The 19,202-nt window shown below is 39.7% G+C and overlaps 1 protein-coding gene across 3 annotated transcripts; it reads right to left on the minus strand.

Moving 5' to 3' along the window:
* Window positions 1-82: 82 nt before the first annotated feature.
* Window positions 83-18,283, minus strand: ptpdc1a (protein tyrosine phosphatase domain containing 1a). 3 transcript variants are annotated; one of them, XM_023424818.2, is made up of 10 exons: window positions 18,086-18,283; window positions 12,727-12,824; window positions 10,420-10,591; window positions 9,996-10,076; window positions 9,636-9,754; window positions 5,422-5,559; window positions 4,220-5,331; window positions 3,045-3,230; window positions 1,362-1,472; window positions 83-1,274 (listed from the first exon to the last, which is right to left on the minus strand). In XM_023424818.2, the coding sequence occupies exons 2-10, from the start codon at window positions 12,812-12,814 to the stop codon at window positions 1,161-1,163; spliced, it is 2,121 nt and encodes a 706-aa protein (XP_023280586.1). In that variant the 5' UTR covers window positions 12,815-12,824; window positions 18,086-18,283; the 3' UTR covers window positions 83-1,160. The 3 variants fall into 3 exon arrangements, with proteins under 3 accessions (XP_023280586.1, XP_087035018.1, XP_087035017.1); XM_087178892.1 differs by having other exon boundaries at window positions 18,082-18,283; XM_087178891.1 differs by lacking the exons at window positions 12,727-12,824; window positions 18,086-18,283 and adding an exon at window positions 10,724-10,975.
* Window positions 18,284-19,202: the final 919 nt, after the last annotated feature.

Genomic DNA, 19,202 nt, shown 5'->3' on the forward strand with positions numbered 1-19,202 from the left:
CCCCCCCCCCAACCCCCAACCGTACACTTTTCTTTATGTTTCATGCTGAAAATCATTAAAAAAAAGACTCAGTGCGTACAGCTTGCAGTCACTTGTCTTTAATTGTGTAAGAAGTAGCCCACTGTAACAATGAAAAAATAGTGCTTGCTGAAAATCCTCACGTCCTTCATATTATCATCATTAGTGTTCCACATTCAGCCTGCATGTGTCAGCAGATCTACATTACACTGTGTCCATGTATGTATGAGACGTGAGGTGAGAGGCAGCCCCTGACTTGTCTCAACAGCCCCACACACACACACACACACACACACACACACACACACACACACACACACACACACACACACACACACAAAGCAGCCTAGTCCAGACAGATATCATTTCAGTTGAGGCAGCATTTAGCTAAAGAGTAGCGTAGAGGCAGATTGATGTTTTACAAATGCATGTAAAGAACAGTACAGTGAGTTTTTGGTGCACACAGTATTAAGGACATAAAAATTGATTGGGGAAAACAAATGCAGTGTGGTCTGTTGAGTTTGCATTGCCATAACAATAGCCACAGTTTGCATTTGGGTCTAAGAGAACAGCTTACATTCTACAGGAACAAAGCAACCTTACGACTTGTCGTCAGGTTATGGTTGTTAAACTCATTTCTGCATTTCAAATAAAAAGATCGGAATAAATAAGACACATTGTAGCATCTGCACAGTGTAAAACATCTTTTGGTTTAAATAAGACCCCCCCCCAACCCCAACAGCTTTGACAGCTGAGTAACACATTTAAATAACATAACATTAACATCATGAGAATGTATCTCAGTCATTTCCTACCCACTAACAGGTACATAATAAAAGCAACATCAAGTCCCTCACAAATATTACAGTAGAACAGATGACGAACAAATGCTTTCAAACTGAGCACAGTGGCACATTAACACAGAGAATGGCAGTGCTTAGAGTCTATTAAGCGCTTCAAACAACAACAACAAAATCCTAAACTTCTTATGACAAATCTTCAATCTTGAGAGACAAAAGATTGGCAGATCTCAGCAGAATCTGATGCAAGGAACTGGCTTAAAACACAGTAATGCCCAAAAGTAAGAGTGGAACCCTGTGTGTAATTCTTCCTCTTGTCACACTTATCATGTTGAGGCTGGATCAGGACTCTTCATTCACGTCCACAGCTTTGTCACGCAGCTCATGAAGAATGGGAGTCAGGATTGCTTTTAGTGTCATGTATAAGGACTCATTCTTCTCTGAAGCAGGATCAATCTGGAGATAAAAAAAAAAAAAAACGAATTCATGCAAACTAAATACGCATCTTAATATATTCAGTGTACAGTTTATGTTAATACTCACCTTAGTAAACACTTTTATTGTTTGGTTGAGAAAACTAGTCTTCACTTCTTCAGGCATTGGCAGGAGATGAGCAGCACAGTCGAGGATACAGAGCAAAGTGAGCCGGTGACCCTGTCAGTGGAAAGGTCACAGATCACATGACAACACTGTAGTAGTATTGGAATAAAAGGTCAATGACAAGATAAAAGATGGAACCAGCTTCAAACAGCAGACTAGAGACTGGCTGGATGATGTTCAGAGTAAAGTTGTTTTTTTTTTTTTTTTAATGGATGTATTAATGACAGCAGATTTGCCAGGAGGTGTTTGGGGTGGATGGTGGGTGTACAAAGTGCACGACTGAGTCCCATCTGTGGTTAGATTTAGGCATCAAAGGCGTTTTAAGGTCAGGGAGAGATCATCATTTTGGTTAAAAGATTAAATAAAACCACAACTAGACTAGAACCTAGGATCTGTCTGGACCGCCTATGGTCTAATCCTGATTTTATAACTGTGACGTCATCTGACAAAATCACTAAACACATAAACTAAAGACAAGGACTGAGCTGTGATTTCAGCTGTGTTTACTGTAACATGATCAGAAAGTTAGAAGAGGACAGAATATCTTTCTTTTTAAGATATTTTTTCAAGCTTTTGCCTTTATTTCAGAGAGAGAGAGAGAGAGACAGAGAGACAGAGAGAGAGAGAGCGAGAGAGAGAGAGAGAGAGGAGACGACATGCAACGAAGAGCCACAGATTGACTAAGTCAGAATGACATGCTCCACCAGGTGAACCACTGGGGCCAGAGACAGACGATCTTTCTTATTCAGTCCCTCACACAGAGCACAGCCTCCATCTGGATCCACAATAGTTTATTCTTTATTTACTTCAACTCCAGAACATAACAGACTTTTATTAGAGGCAGGTCTTTATGTTTAACTCCCTCTGTTTGATATGTAGAGTTGGTCATAGTCGTTAGTACGAAGCCTCGTTACTGATGACTTCTCTCTCTCCCTCCCTCTCTCCTGCTCTCTCTGCTCAGTGTGTCTTATGTTGTATTCTTCCTCTGCCTCCTTTAGTAATAATAATACATGTAATGAAAGTAGTTTATTTGTTGTAATGGAGGAGAGGCTCAGTGTATTGGAAGTGCTCCTCCTCTTCCCTGCAGTTCCTGAGTAGCTGGGAAACCAGAGCGGCTCAGTAGACTGAGGCTCAACACTCCACTGACCAGTGGTGGAAATATCATCAGTCAGTCAGTCAGTCAGTCAGTCAGTCAGTCAGTCAGTCAGTCACATTTGGGATTATAGGGCCCTGCTGTTGCAGTCCAGACAAAAATGGCAGACTGGGTTAATTACTGAAACTGCTCATCTTTTGAATGTAATGTTGTAAAGTGTCTCGTCAGTAGTTTTGAAATAAAGACAAGAAATAATTTGTTCAAACACATGATTACAAAGTATTCAACAACTTTTTCAGTATGTTAGTTTGATAGTTGCGTTCTGAACTGGCAGTCTCATTGATTCTCATTTCCTGTTGTGTGCTGTCAGTGTGGACTGCCTTTAAGGAATTAACAATGAAAACAGGACATAGTATTTTGCAAAATTACCAGGATTATAATTTGTTCCATAATCAAGTGTTACAGTGTAAGTGGACACCGAGTTACACAGTGTGTCAGTGTGTCAGTGTTGCCAGTGTCTGAGAGTTACGTACCTTTTCGAGTGAATCGAGGGTGTTCTCTGGATTTACATTCTTCCCACTCAGAGCTTTTATGTCCTCACTGCTGATGACTGGGTCCTTGAGCTGCTCCAGCCACGACCACATCAGACCGGAGAGAACCAGAGGATCTCTCTCCATACACAGCCTCTCCCACGCCCCCTCTCTGGAGTTCAGCTCTGTCTGTAGATCACAGCACAGAGCATTCTTACAATGAACTGACTGACATGAGGTGACAATAGGCAAGAAAAATACGGCTTTAAATCAGAGCTTACATGGACTCAAAGGAAACTAGATCTGACGTGTCCACTCTGTGTCAGCAGCACTTGGCGCCTCAGCTAAACAATTACTTGGAAGAGGGTTTCTGTACTGTTCACTTGATTAAATTTAAGCCTTTTAATAATAAATAAAATACAATATGAGAGAATTTTCAAAGAATGATGAAAAACCAGTCTACAGTTCTTTAATAAGTATATAAATATTGATGTTTATATCACATTTTTAACAGGACATTTTGTAGTTAAAGTTCGAAGTATATAATTAATCAATAAATGCGACCAGAATGCTGATAATTAGCAGATGATTGATGATTTACATTTAGGTTTTGCTAAAACTGACACTTGACGATTCGTTATAGCTACTGCAGCTACTGACCTCTTGCTACAGGTCTGATGGTGCCGACTGCTCAGCTGACATTACTTTAAGTTTATACAATATGTGTAAAATGCCTCCCATCAGCTTGCAGCCATGTACAGAGAGACTATAACTAATGTTAATGTCTATGGCAGGCATGAAATAATATTCAAGATGTTTGTAAATGAAATTTAAGACTTACCCTCTAATACTGTCAAATGCCTTTTTCGGTGGAAGTGAATTTAGTGCTTTGTGAGAATTTAAGACATGCACATATCCTCTGTAATGAAATCTGCATGAGATATCCCATGAACTCGGATCTAGTGGAAAACCAAGTGACATGAAACATTGGCACTGCCAGTCTTCTCTACACCTCAATACTGCAGCTCTTAATATGGGAACATTAAAGTGGTGACGTCTTCAGACTGCAGATAGGCATTACTCCCCAGTGGTTTCCAGTTAAGCAGTAGTTTAGAGGTTTTGTATTGTTCCGTGTTAATACGTGGTATTATTTGCTTGTGTGTTATGGAGGACCCTACCTGCCACACTGACACCTTGTAGGTGAGGTCTTTGTCCGTCAGGTCCATGGCCAGAACTTTGGCCACCAGCAGGCGTCTGTTCTCTGGAGAGAGCTCAGACTGGAGGCCGATGAAAGGAACCTCTGTGACGTTCTCTCTCTCTGCTCCACCTGCTGACACATCCTCATCTGACTGCTCCTCACTGGTTACCCATCTGCTCTTGGGCGATAAGGCTGGCAGTGTGGCATTACAATGGGATTTTCTTTCCAGCTCTGAAAGATCTAAAGACAAACTCTGATGTACCTTACGTAGCTGCTTTTTTAAAAAAGGAGACCCGGTGTCTTGCTCTGCCTCTGTATTTGCGTCCTGAATGATGCTGATGTCCTGAGGAGAGAGTTCACAACATCTGGAGGGATTAGAGCCTGGGAGGCTGCTGTGAGACAGGGAACGTTTGATCAGGCAGCTGATTTGTTTCTTGCTATTCAGTTTTTCTAAATGGTGCTGCTGTGGTTTGAGTTTGTGAAGGACAGAATCACTGAGGCTCCTGTTGTTATACAGATTAGATCTTAGAGGGCTCTCGACATTCTGCTGCCTCCACAGAGGGTCGAGGTCATTATCACTGGCGAGAGGCTGATCATGTGAGGGTCTGGACTGCAGAGCTGGTAGGCTGAGAGGATTAGATAAACAAAGTGGGACAGGAATCCCCTTCCCTCTCATCTCCTTCCCCAGCTGCTGAAGGGCCTGCTGAGACACAGTCTTTTCCACCTCTGCTGTGAGGTCGGGGATCTCCAGCCACTCCTCCTCGATCACCACTTGTCTGTTGGCTGCGATGTCGATGAGGAGCCTGCACACCAGCTGGACAATTTTTGGCACATTCTTCATCTGCCGAGCCTCGTAGCCGTGCAGCAGGTGGCGCTGCCTGGTGAGGTACTGGGACAAGGTGACGGCGCACGCTTTGGGTTCTGCACAGGAGAAGACGCTTCGTAGAGGAACCAGGAACTGGGCAAACTCCCTGACACACAGCAGTTGGCCTCTGGTCTGGATGGAGTTGGGTCTCTTGGCTCGCACAAACAGGATGGCTTGGTCAGCACTCATGCGGGATGTGAAGACCAAGTAGCAGGCCAACAACACACCTACACGAAAAAAAATAAATGACATAAAACTGATATTTTACAAGCACGGGTGAGGGATTGAAGCGCTTCCAAATTGCTGGTGCTACAAACCTGTTCTTCCAAGACCAGCATGGCAGTGGACGGCCATTTTCCCCTCTTGGACAGCAAATGACATGACTTTCACCATGTCAAGGATTGTAGTAAGAGATGCCACGCCATAGTCCTTCCAGCCAAAGTTGTAGTAATAGACTGAAACACAAAAAGCCAGAGGATTGAATTTAATTTTCTTCCTGATGCAATTTCAGATATGGAGGACATAGCTGGCTTCCAATACCTGTTAAAGTACAGGCTTTTTGTCATTCAGCTACAAAGTATGAGTCTTTTAATTTAAAGAGTACTGTTGATTTAGCCTTGCACTCACATAACATCTGACTCATGATGGATAAAAAAAAGAGGATCAAAATCGATGCAGCAGAAACAGGTCGTCTATTTGTTTCTTCTTTGTCAAAACCCGGCGTCTGCATTACCTACAAGGCCACCCACCGCTTACTCTGGTTAACATCACTTCTCTATGATTCCACACCCACAGAATTTTTTCTTAAGTATCAGTTGAGGGCGTGTATCAGACTTCAGACAGCTCTGTCTGAAGACACTAAAGACTTTTGGCTTTACACACCATTTTCCATACTATATCCAGTCGCCTGGTATGACGGAGTATTAGGGCCAGATTGAGGAAAAAAAAAATCTTAAATTTTGAGAATAAAGTCATAATATTATGAGAAGAATAAGTGGTAATTTTAGGTTTTGTGTTGTTTTAGAGGGGAATATCAGAAGCTTTGAAGAACATGGAGCATCCTGTGAAGTTCTACTATACCAGAGGTCTCACATATAAGGAGATACTTCATCTTTTGGGTCATCAACATGATCATCATCAGCAGCATCAGGGCACTGAAAAGACTGTGCAGAAACTGAGTCTATTCCATTGTCAGACAGACAAACAGCAGTGTTAGAAGCAGCTGACTGTCCTCTCACCTGTTTGATTGGTTGCTGGTAATATTCCTAAAAATTATGTTTTTTTCTCTTGCTGCTCATCTGATATTCCCCTCTAAAACAACACACAACCTAAAATGACCACTTTATTCTCATAATATTATGACTTTTTTCTTGTAAAATTATCACTTTATTCTTGTAATATTATGATTTATTATGATGTATATTCCCAAAATTTAAGATTTCTTTGTTTTCCTCAATGTGGCCCTGATACTCTGTCTAGCTCGGAAACAGACTGTGATGTATGAAAGCAGTGGTAGATCTGATATGGGAACAACTTAAAATAAGTTCTTCTGCAGTGTTTCCTGCTTCATTAACCTGATCTTATCTTCTTTTGCATAAGAGATGGTGACTGAGATAATAACTGTATTAAAGTGATTGATGAAGGCAGCCCATTTATTCATCTAATCTCTCTACAAATATTTTACCTTGTGCTGCTGCAGCCTTTAAGTTTAACTGACAGCATTCAATTCAGACTTGTGTCACGTGTAGTGTGATACAGAAATGTTACTTTCACGTCACGTCACATCACGTCACAGTTCGGAGCTTTTTGACCAAACAGGCTTGGAACCTGGGAAGTTGGTGTGAACCATGATGATTTTTTAAAATGTTTTATAAAAAGTCTGTGGTTTCACACTTCTGAACTGCGCTGTATGTGATAAATTAAAAGCTTATTTGCTGACCCTACATAGAGTTTCCTTTACACTTGTATAGGCTCCATGTTTGCAACTGAAAACATTTTACACACCATTGGACATGCATGTAACAGTCCTCTACGTCTTCTTATCATTAATTTTGGTTCAAACTTGTTTTTTGGATGTAAACAAAAATCTGTAATAACTGAAGAAAAGCTTGCAGGTAATGAATGTAATCCACTATCTTGCTACTACTGTTTACTTCTGTTGTACTTTGTGCAACACCCTCAATTCATGACGCATCCTCAATTACAGTGGCTCTGCTCAAAACTGGTGGAAACACGGGCTGGTTGGCCTGATAGCATCACGAACACTGAGCGGAACTGGTTCAGAGCTCATTTGGTGGAAAGGTAATGGGAGGGGCCTCGAGGGAGTTGTTCATAAAACTGGAGTGTGAAGAAACATGTGCTTATAGCTAAGTAACAAGCCAGAGTTCATATTGGAGGCTTTTTACTGAGAGTGAAATTATAGACAGCACTATTCAAAATGCTTTCATGTTTTGATGAGGTGACTTAGGTAAAGATCTCAAGAGAGCTTGTTAAGACATAACATGTGGAATCCCTCGGCACTTGGTTACTAAGGAGCACATCACATTCTGGATGGATGGATGGTACTGAGGAAAATGTTATATCTACGTAAGTCTCTTATCTTATATCTATGACGGCTGCTCATTCTCCTGTAGAATGCTAAGATACAGATTAAATGTGCTCCATAGAGAGTCGTTTTCTACCACTGTTTTTTTTGTCATGCAGGCCTCTTACAAATGTGAGAGCTCCACTCTTCCTAATAGAGACCAGGGTTGCACCATTTTTACATGTCAAATCTTAACTACATTATTAGAGGCTTCTTCTACTGAGGACGTCTCAGGCAGTAAAGCAATTACTACTATGTGAATCTGTTGCTAGAAAACATCTCCAGGAGCATCCAATTAGAAAGCAATGAAATCACAGAATGCACTGCAGCATAAGAAGCTGCCTTTGAGACAATACTTTAAAAAAAAAAAAAGAAAAGTTTTATTACAACGAGACATATTAAATCATCATATAAAGGGGTATATTGTCATACAAGTTTAGAGAGAGGAGATGACTCTAATCAAAGTATGCCACTAATGAAGGACATTATTAGACTTGTTAATATTTTACTGCCATGAAGCTAGCTTGTTAGTTGAGATATATTATTCGTGTTACTGCCTGTAATTTAACAATACTTAACAGAAATGATTGCAGTGTTTGAAGCATTATTTTGAGCTTTTTTAATCAGATCAAGAAAAAAATGATAGTGATAATGTTAATAATGGTTTTTAAAATGTTAAAAAGCACGTGAAGCGCCTACCTGATCCCTGACCAGCTCAATCACTGAATGATCTGTATGAGTGAGGGTGTGTGTGTGTGTGTGTGTGTGTGTGTTAGTTAATGGATAACTATTAGCTAGTCAGGTGTTGGCTATTGCTAACTGTTAATTGCTGATGCTAAAGTGCAGAAGTTATTATTCTTCAACTAACAAAGGTGTATCTATGTAGCTAAATGTAAACAAATGTGCATTAAATCTCATATAGTTTTTATCAGGAAATGAGACACTTGAAAAGACAAGTGTAAAAATAGTAAAACTCAGATCTTCATAGTGTTAATACCAGTCAATTAAGCAACACTACATCTGACAGTTGGTAGGTGTAAATATTAGAAAACAACTAAACTCATGATGCACACTTCTTGGTCTAAGAAAGACAAACTAAAACATCACTAAATCGTTCATCATCTGAATGAATTGTCCTGATGAACAGCAGGTGTAACCTGACTGCTCCATCCTTACTTTCCAATGGTTCAAACACATTAGCTTTCTGTATTACTACAGATACATGTTAGCATGACCATGTGATTACACACATTCAGCAATTTGTTATTTTAATTGTCGTAAAGCCCATTTGACACTGGTCAAAAATCAACTAAGACAAACATCAGGCTTTTGTCAGCAATGGAAAAGAGAACAATCAGCATTCACACCAGCTCAAATGAGTTTGCAGTAGACGTAGGTATTTATCCGCTCCAACTCTGATCAGTGATGTAAACACAATGTGATGTAAACACAATATCCGAGTGAACTTGCTAATTTTCGCCCCTTCTCCTGCTATGATGACTTTCAAAGCACAAACACTATAAACACACTTGTCATCTGTCCAGCACAATGCTGTTAAACTAGAAAAATCACAGCTACACTGTGCTCAAGGATGACGGAGTGAGCTGCAGCCCCGAAATAAGTTTTAAAACATCACTGATTGAAGCGTCTCACATGGAGGCTCTGACACTTTTACAGGAGAACCACCCAGGGATGAGACCAGTTCACAGGGTGGCTAGCAGCTCATCTGTGTGTGTGCTCCTTGCAGTTGTGTGTTCACAGTCTGAATAGAAAGGCAAACTCGTGGAAAAGGAGTCAGTTGGCTTTTATTAGCAGATTTACCTGCTTTTACCTGTTAACTCTGATGGAAAAAGGGTATAAGTCACACTTGTTATGCATATTGGTTTGTGACCTGTTTACTGTGTGAGAGACCACAGTGTGTTAGTGAGGATGGATTCAGGGACTCACTGCCTGCCTCCATGAACGTTTCAGGTCGATAAGTGAAACCACTCTCCTGCTCCAGTGCATTACCACAGCTGGCGTGTTCTCCGGGCCGCTGCAGGTTAATGACCGTCTTCAAACCACACCTGAGCACAGCGACATGTTTGAGTCATTGTCCAGAGCATTTCACACAACAGACCACCACCAGTCAATGCAACACATATATTCACAGTAATATATACACACTGGTATCTGACAGCAGTGAAGGTGAACACAAGACAGTTGGATCAAACCATTGAACAACCTTCATTTCACTGTTACTCTAAATGTTAAGAAAGACCTGCATGAAAATAAATCCAAGTGTGTGAAAAAGGGAGACTACTTTACCTTTGAAACTGTTCAATTATATTATATCTCTCTATGATTTCAGTGGAAGGCCTCGCCATAGCTAGCAAGCTGTCTGTAATCCTGTAAGTGGAGAATATGACAAGTTAGGGGTATAAACAGCAAAAACACAATGTTTTTACTTCATAACAAAGCATAAGCTCCATTTCCAAGACCTGAAGAAACCAAAAGAGAAATCCAAAGATGCTGGAAACATGCTGATGCAGTGAAACTAAATATCTGACTTGTTCAGTGATTCTATTTTGACATGATCACAGTGCAGAGTAAAAACCAGGACAAATGTATTGACTTTTCATGTAACTATTGATGTGGACTTCAGTGACCCGTACTAAGCGAGAACAGCGCTGACAAAAAAAGGAACATGAACACAGATGGCTGTGTGAAAGGCGGTGATAAGACAACATACCAGGATGAGTAGAGTCCTTTGATAGCTTGCTCCTCATTACTCCAACGAGAGGGATTTTCATATTTACAGGCTTTCCCTCCACAGGCCATGGAGCACTGCATGTGACCGGGGATGACGTGCCTCAGGGTCTCCCCCATCTTGGTGTACTTTGCTGTGGGGACCCTCGCATTGGCTGGAGAGAAAAAAAAATAAGAAACTTAAGAACAATTTCACAATACTCATCAGTGCATCAGTTTGATCTTTCCTTGCAGCTAAAGTTATTATCAAACCATTCAATGCTCAAACAGTAGTTCAGTGTGGTTACATCTCCTGGTCTTGCTTTCGGTCAGAGGCTGAGACAGGTTGACGCTGACGGCCACCATGACTCTGTGGGAGGAGGAGGAGAGGATCTCCAGGGCAGAACTGCGTCTGCGCTGCAGGACTTTCAGCAGGACGTCCGAGGCAGAGTGCCTGCGGTCATGCCTCCTCACGCTCGCCGTCATCTCTCCAGCTAAAGAGCGCCGTCCTCTGTGCTGCTGCATTTCACAGTGCGGGCTGTGCCGCAACCTGCACTGCGAGCAGCTCAGCACTAACAAAGGCTCCTGACTCAACAGCTCTGCGCCCATGGTGAATCATCGCACAACAATCACCCATTGGCAAAGAGAGGCAAATACAACCCATCAGTTTATCAGCAGCATTTGAAGTGTCACCATGACAACCATCTCCAAAGTCGTCAGTGGGAGGTAGATGGGGGCGAATGCTGCACACACACAGACACGCATTCACACAGATCTAAAGCAGGCGGCTTGTAACTGAAAGAGGAAAAATGCCGTGCTTGTTGCTTAAAAGGCCATACATCTGTCGGTACAGCCCTGAACACACAGCATCAACCAGTGTTAACAATCAAACTCCTTTTCCCGCTTTTGATTGGATCAGCAACAGCCAAGTGGTTTATATAGAATAAAATCCATAGGGATGTAACATTTAACTGAATAACACTATGAATTTTGAAAGCCTTTGACAGCTTTTTTGAAAGTGCTAGGGATACAAGTTGAACCTTTCATTGTCTTAATATATTCATCTTTTAGTCTAAAAAATGCCCACTGAAGATGATCAAAGCCCAAAGTCAAACTGACTATTTTGTACATTTGAATATTTTGTCTGATGAGGTTCAGTTAACAATAAAATTCAACTAAGAGAAACAAGAAGATCCACATTCAAAGCTGGAACCAGCTGGATCTACTTGTTTTATGGACTTATGGACTATATTTTCAAATATCACTACCGCTACTAACGACTCCCATTAAGACAAGACTATGTGACTGTGACACAGACATTGTGCTTGAAGTCCACTCAACAATTCATCAGTCAGTCCAACTGAAGCCAAAAGGTGACATGATACTGCTGGCTCATGGAGGCTCAGTGTGAGGGAGCAGCAGGCACACTGACAAACAGCAAAGATGAGAGAGGGCTGCAGCTATAGAGAGCATTAGAGGACTGGCTGCATTCATCACCTCTCCTCTGTTTTACCTGTTTGCATGCTTCCCATGAACTGACTTATTATCTAGTCTTATAATCAGTAGCAGATTTTCTTCCAAAATTATTATTATATTATATTTAAGAAAGCCAGTATAAGGATAATTCAAAGATACAGACAAGACATTTGAACTGAGGGAGTAGTTCATAAGGCCAAACCATCACATAGCCTACAATTAGAGGAAGTTATGATCAGGTTTTGCTTTTAGTCAAATATGTCAATTAAAACCATAAAATATGAAAACAGATTTGTTTGTGGTTATTCTCCAATAAGAATCAATTTTAAACAAGGCCAACTCAGGAAACTGGCTACAGAAAAGACCCACTATCAGAGGTCCACACCAAACCTCCTGTAATCTTTTCCTGAAGCTGCCTTAGCATGTAAATATGTTTCATATACATATATATATATATATATATATATATATATATATACCACAGGACACTTTCCATTTACTGAAGTATATTATATCCATCTGGAGAACCTTACACTTCACACTTCAATTCAGAGTAACCAAAACCTCCAGCCACATCAATAACATTAATATAACATTCATTCATTTTCATGACAAAAAAAAATCCTAACCCTGCTAACAGCTGAGATAAAAGTACAATGTGTTTCACCTGAAAGTTTTGTCCCACACTAAAGAACATATTTAATTTAAAGAAAATGAATTTAATTTCCAACTCCAACATTACATAAAATGGCAATTTAACTTCACAGTCAACAGTCATTACCATAAAAACCACCAGCGTTCTTTGTGTTGTTTGTGTGTTGCAGAGCTCTCCTACCTGTCTCCATCTCTGTGCTGATCTCTCCACTGTGGGCTCCAGTCATGGAGTAAGGAAGGTCACTGAGTACGCTGACACCAGCTGCCATTGCAAGGTGGCTGAAAGGTGTGAATAAACATGGTGTCAAAGGTAAAATGGAAAAAAAAAAAAAATCAGCTTACAAGCACAAGCTTTGTTGTGCTGATAATGCAAACAGTCACAAGGTGCACACCCAAATGAGATATGGGGAGTGTAAGCGGCGTTGCCTGGCAGGATAACCCAGGGGAGAGAGGGAAATGTGCAAACTGAGCCACCAAGTCAGCAGCTCATTTGTCAGTCTGACCACTGCACCTCTGGGAGGAGGTGGGCGTGGCCTGGGGACAACAGTGGGAGCTAGGAGCACATCCGAGATCCAAGGTGCTGAGTTACAAACCACACTGACTTCAGCGGCACCTAAACAGGGCACATGGAGAAGTCTCAAGATAAGCACACACCGAAGTACACTCATCTCCCTCAAGTTGAACTCCATCTCAGCCAGTAAGAATATTTTAAGTTGCGTTTGAGATTCAGCAAATTCTTCCTACTTTACAAGGCTGATGCCACACTTATCAATTATTCAAGTGAATACATCCACAAGCTATTATGGAGCTTCAGAGCAACTTGCACATCTGATTTATGTAGCCTGATATCAGAGTTGTGTCACATAGATCTCCCAGGGTGTGAACTGAACTTGGGGGACCAAATGTTTCTCATGTTACACCCAGAGCTCTAATGGCCCTCACCACTTGTGCTAACTGGTGTGAAACTGTGCACCTTTACAGCACACTGCCTCACTGTGGTCCATGATCAACTGAGCAGGGTTAGTGTACTTCACATCCTAACTTTTTGATGGGCAAAAAGATTCCTTGACCTTTGTGTTTTTTTCCTCCTCGTTAATAAAGTCAATCAGGATGTCTTTATCAAAGAGCAAAAAGTCTATATGAGGTACAATTAGACTTTTTTACTATGAAGCTGCTTCTCATCCTGATAGCATACAAGCCTCCATCATATTCCACGCTGTGCTTTGAATTAGAATCCATTTCTGAATTTGAGTATCTGTAATCAGCTTTTGGAGACTGATGTGGCAGAAATACTTGAAAATGAGATCTGATCTGATGTATGTGAAGCATTAAAGGAAAGTTTACTTACTTATGTTTACATAGTATTTTATTATTTTTAAACAATAAATGACTGAATCAATGTGACAAAATATTATGTGCAGAAACTCTGATGTAAATTTCATTTTAAATTGGCCTTTTACACAGTAGTCATTTTGACTTGTCATAGCATGAAAAGCACAGGTATTACTACTAACACTGACAATGGCTCTGTCCCAGTAAGCCATGGTGAAACTGAGCCACCTCTAACAAAATATGTTTCACCTAAAAAACGCCTCTAGCCGCACCCAGATAAGAAAGCAGCTTAATGGAAATCAGCCAACAGTAATTTATTATTTATACTTGCGTTTCTGTAAAATGCTATTGTTTTGTTGAACTCAATATATTTTTGAGAAAGTACCTAATTCCTCACAGCAATGATTCTAGGTAATTTTTTGAACCTGAAATTCTCATTATTGTTTGCTATATTTATATACTATGGATGTACTAAGAAAATTAACAAAGCACTGATTGATCTTTACTTTGAAATCAAAGTCATTTATTTTTACTTTACTTTTTTACTTTTTGTTCAGTGTGTAGGGCTTTCGAAAGCATCTTTTACAACTTCAGGGACAGGTCACATTTAGGTCACAAAGCCATTTCTGTGAAGAGTTGGGCTCATGTAGTCTGTGAATAATTGATGGTGTAAAGTTAGAACCTGTCTTTTTCCATTCACAGCTGTTTTTTGGACTTCTTTTACACTGTAATCCACACTTACTCGTTACAAACTGATATGGCACCAAAACCTAGTATGACACTGGTTGAAGCGTTTCCAACATTACAGCCGGAAAGAAGCCTATCCAATCAGTTCAGCAGTCTGTTCTGCTGCAGCCTGACACCACTTGGCATTGTTTAAATGAAGCTCTTGATAACAAGCTGGTGAATGAGAAGGTGTTCCTCATGAGAAAATGTGATGTGTGTGCATCAAATATTAACTATTGTATAAAACTGAGCTAAATATTATACCACATATTAATCTCTTCACTCAACCACTAGCAAAGAATAAATTCACAACACTTCACACATTTGTAGTGGATCCATAAGCACATGCCCACTGGGAAGCCAGTTTGTTGTTGTACATGAGAAATGTGGTGTGAAGGCTGAGAGTTATCTTTCAGAGCTGCTGCTAATGAGTGTGGGACGTGAGAGTCGTTTCCACTGAGGGTGCTAATAAAGTAATATGGCTGACGAGATGGTGCTCCTGACACCATGTTTAATCCGTGATAATGTGTCTGAAGGGATCCTAATCACACAACAGGCAAACCAATGGGATAGACAGCCTTCACAATACTACAGCATGGCTATCTGTCACAGTCTCCCTCAAAACAGTACCACTGGTATTAACTGTGTGGCCAATCAGCCCATCAGCCACCAATCAGAAATCTAGTGGTCTGTTTTACTCATTATCTTACATGTCCAGCATCACATTGCAACACCACCTGCTAGCATCATGTGTCAAACATGCAGTGAGGGGAAAGGATCTGATGAGACTGGAAAGTAAAGCTTTCGAGCATGCTTTATCTGCTAATCACTATTTCTCTGTTAAAAAAAAAAGGTGACATGTTGATGAAAAGCATCTTTTGCAACTTCAAAGACAGGTCACATTTAGATGACCATGCCACTTCTGCTAAGAGCAAGGCTCCTGTAGTCCTGTAGTCTGGAGGCTATAAAGCCTCATAATTGAGGATAATAGAAAGCAGCATTACAGCCATGCCCTCAAAAGCAGGTGTGTAGACCTGCCCAGTGGTCAAGATGAGCAAAGGGGGGTTAGGGACTAAAAAAGTGTAGGAGTGTAACTAATGATTATTTTCAGTACAGATTCATCTGCCTATTACTTTTTTTCAATGAATTGTTAATTGTTTAACTCATTAAGTGATACATCTTGAAGGTGTGTTCACATTTTTTCACTATTTTTGCATGAAACATTACTGCAACAATTAGTTGATTATAATATTTGTTGTTGATTATTTTTCTGTTAATCGACTACTTGTTTGATTGACTAATCATTGCAGCTCATTCATAGCATTATTAAGAAAAATACATCATGTTAAATATGTGGCTTACGTGTTTCCTTATTAGTTTTATTTTTTATCACAGGACCAGACTATAAAGTGTCCCTTTAAATATCACTGATAAATATTCATGAATTAACCTTTTGATGTGGGGAAAATTTGGTGAACAGAAACGTAATGTTTTTACACCTTTACAGGTCAGTAACAGGTGTTCTCAATAATCAAGTAAACAGAGCAACAGCCATGTAAACTAAGAATCTTTAAGAGCAGACATCAGTCTCTCATATAGTTAACCAGAGGCTCTATAGTGAACAGTAAACCTCCGACACGTATTAATCATAATCATTCTGCTTCACGGGAATGTGACTTTCACATCTATAAAATGTGACCCATTACACTATGGGACTGTCAATCAATCAAAAAGTAGTGTAGACACAATGTCATTTTATCATTTAATTGTGTGAGTTTTTGAGGACACTTTAAAATTTTCACTCAGTTTTCAGACAGTAAATGTGGTTCACTATATAATAAATATGCAATCATATCTGATACAGCCTCTGACTTGTTGTGGCAAGGAAGGCGCAGGTGTAATGCATAACAATACTCATGTTTGCATTTACATACAATGTAAATAAAGTGTTCATGCTGCTGGTTTACTGACACAGCTCACTCACACGTGATGAAAAAACCATGGCTAATGTTAATATTGGATTTTTGGGGCCGATGCCGATATTAGGGATTCAAAAAAATCTGATATATATATATAGATACACATATATATAAATATAAACACTTGTGAAAAAGATATGTAATAAAAGCAGCAAGCATTTTACAGATTAACAATGAACTTTTTTGTCCAAAATGACATCAGTGCACTGAATGGTAAATTTCACTGGGAATTAAATAAAATAACTATGAAAATAAATAAATAACTAGAAATAAAAAACATAAGAACAAAGAAATCAATGGAAACAAAGGATCAAATATACATAAAATGCTGCCTATATTACTTGACTTGACCCGAGCATTTCCACTGCACTATTGCTTCTTAATCAAGTATCATATCAGAGAATATAAATGCCGATACGATATATCTGTGACAGACCAATATCGTATGATAAAATCGGTTGACCGATATATCAGTCGGGCTCTACTTGTATATAGGGCTGCCCAATTATCATGAATTTTTATCTATCTATCTATCTATCTATCTATCTATCTATCTATTTATCAAAATATTATCAAAATTGTAATATGATATGTGTCACAACATTGTTGTGCATAAGATTTGTGGTGCTACAGAGACGCCCCTGCCTACAAAACATCTCCAGACATATGGGAACATGTTTGTTGGTACAAGACCCAACAAAAATCACATCATCATTTTTATATTTTTTCAGTGGAAATTAAATGCAAAAACGACCACTCCAACTGAAATTGCATATTGCAATATCTGCCAGAATAACTAAAATATGATTTTTTTTTGCATATGGTGCAGCCCTACTTACTTTATTAGGTACATTATAGTAGCAAAATCCTATATAAAGAGTTATATTCTCATTCAAGTAACAGATGATGATGAGGTAGAGCACACTGGTGCATGTACCATGAAAAAATTCCATTATTTTAACTCCCAGTATCAGTGTCTACTTCGCTGACAATGAACAGTAATATTAGAGTCACAACAGAGCATTAATACACTCTCCACACATCACATCCTGTGACCGCAGGTGAAAATGTGATGATGGCAAACTGGCAGGTACATCCCCAGTGTGTAGAGGCTGCTGATGAGCGTGCTGTCATAGGTTGCTTAGCTCTGACCATTTCCATGTGGCAGCGAATACAAATCTAAGTTTGGCCACTTCAGTCAGCTCCACAAGCAGTTGTCTGTCTTACTACCTGCACTAATGTCAGCTCGATTCTTAAAGATACTTCACGTTAACTTAGGTCACATGTTAATTACCGAACAGCTCACTGAAATTACGTCAGCTGTAGTTGAACTGTCACATTTGAAAGTAAATCTCAACTGAAAGACTAACATAATATTAACTTATCGAGTGTTATGTAAAGCTGGGGGTTGATGCTGCAAGCTGCAGAATTAACGCTAGCTGATTATCTTACTGTGCTGTGTTAGCTGAGGCTACCATTTCGGCCACAGAAGGCCTAACTTACCGTTTTTCCTGTCGTCTGACTCCGGGGCTGTCTTTAAAATTCCCGACATAGTCGGTTCATCTCTTCAAAGCCATGGTAGTGTTAGGCGGTCGTGCAGACACGTAGCAAACCGGGGTTCTCCACTAGCCGCATCATTTGTTGAGCTTAGCAAAGCTAGCTTACTAGCTAACTTAGCAACCTAACATGTTGTCATGTCACGTCACATGACAACAGAGCCACAGAAACGGCTCAGATAGCACATTTTAATTATGGCCACTAGTTTAATTTTAACCTCATTTTGGTTTTTGATTTTGACAATGAATTTGTTTATTGAATAATAGTCCAGTTTTCGTATGAATATATTTATATTTATATTTTTCTTCCAAATAAAACTTTATGGGTCACAGCTATTTTCTGTTGCACAGCCCTGCCACTACTTTGTGTATTTTTTTTTTTATGTTTATCCTTCATTTTTCCATTCGTTTGTGATTATTCTTAAAAAAATTAAAATAAATATATTTGTAATTAAAAATTCCTTCATAGTTTGAGTCTGTGACACTTTGTGAGTTTGTAATGACCTTATCTTTTGGTGTTTACTCCTGGCATTTTACATTATACCACTGCTTCTCCTAACCCTGAGTAAAATTAACATCCTAACACACTAGGAAAATTTCAACACATGAAGATGTAATTTACTTTTGATGAATAAAGAAAGTTGTCTTAATGAATGTATGTATTCTGGGCCGAGGAAACAATGACGCAATAGCCTATTTTACTAAACTGCAATGAGGACAAGGTCATAGTCAGTCTCTTCTCCAGCACAACAATCTTCACAAATGGATAGTCTGGCAACGAAGCCAATGCAACAGTGATTCAGCAATTTCACATACACATTTTAATAAATTCTACCACAGCTTGGCACAGTTTTTGTGTTATGTGTACATTTGAATTAAACCCTGAGGTACATGTATTTCAAAGAAAAGACTTTCCTCCCTAAACATTAAAATTACCAGTGTTCAGAATACTGACATAGTGTTTCTGCTACACCAGGCTGACACAGTAAAGATCCCTAAGAAAAGGGAAAGATGAGAGGAGAGCATATCTTCTATCAAGACCTCTAGTGTAGCCTAGTGGCCGT

Source organism: Seriola lalandi, unplaced genomic scaffold, assembly GCF_002814215.2.
Source record: "Seriola lalandi dorsalis isolate HSWRI2012SDOR001 ecotype SW California unplaced genomic scaffold, Sedor1 jcf7180002054748, whole genome shotgun sequence".
In the NCBI taxonomy this organism is placed as follows: Eukaryota; Metazoa; Chordata; class Actinopteri; order Carangiformes; family Carangidae; genus Seriola; species Seriola lalandi.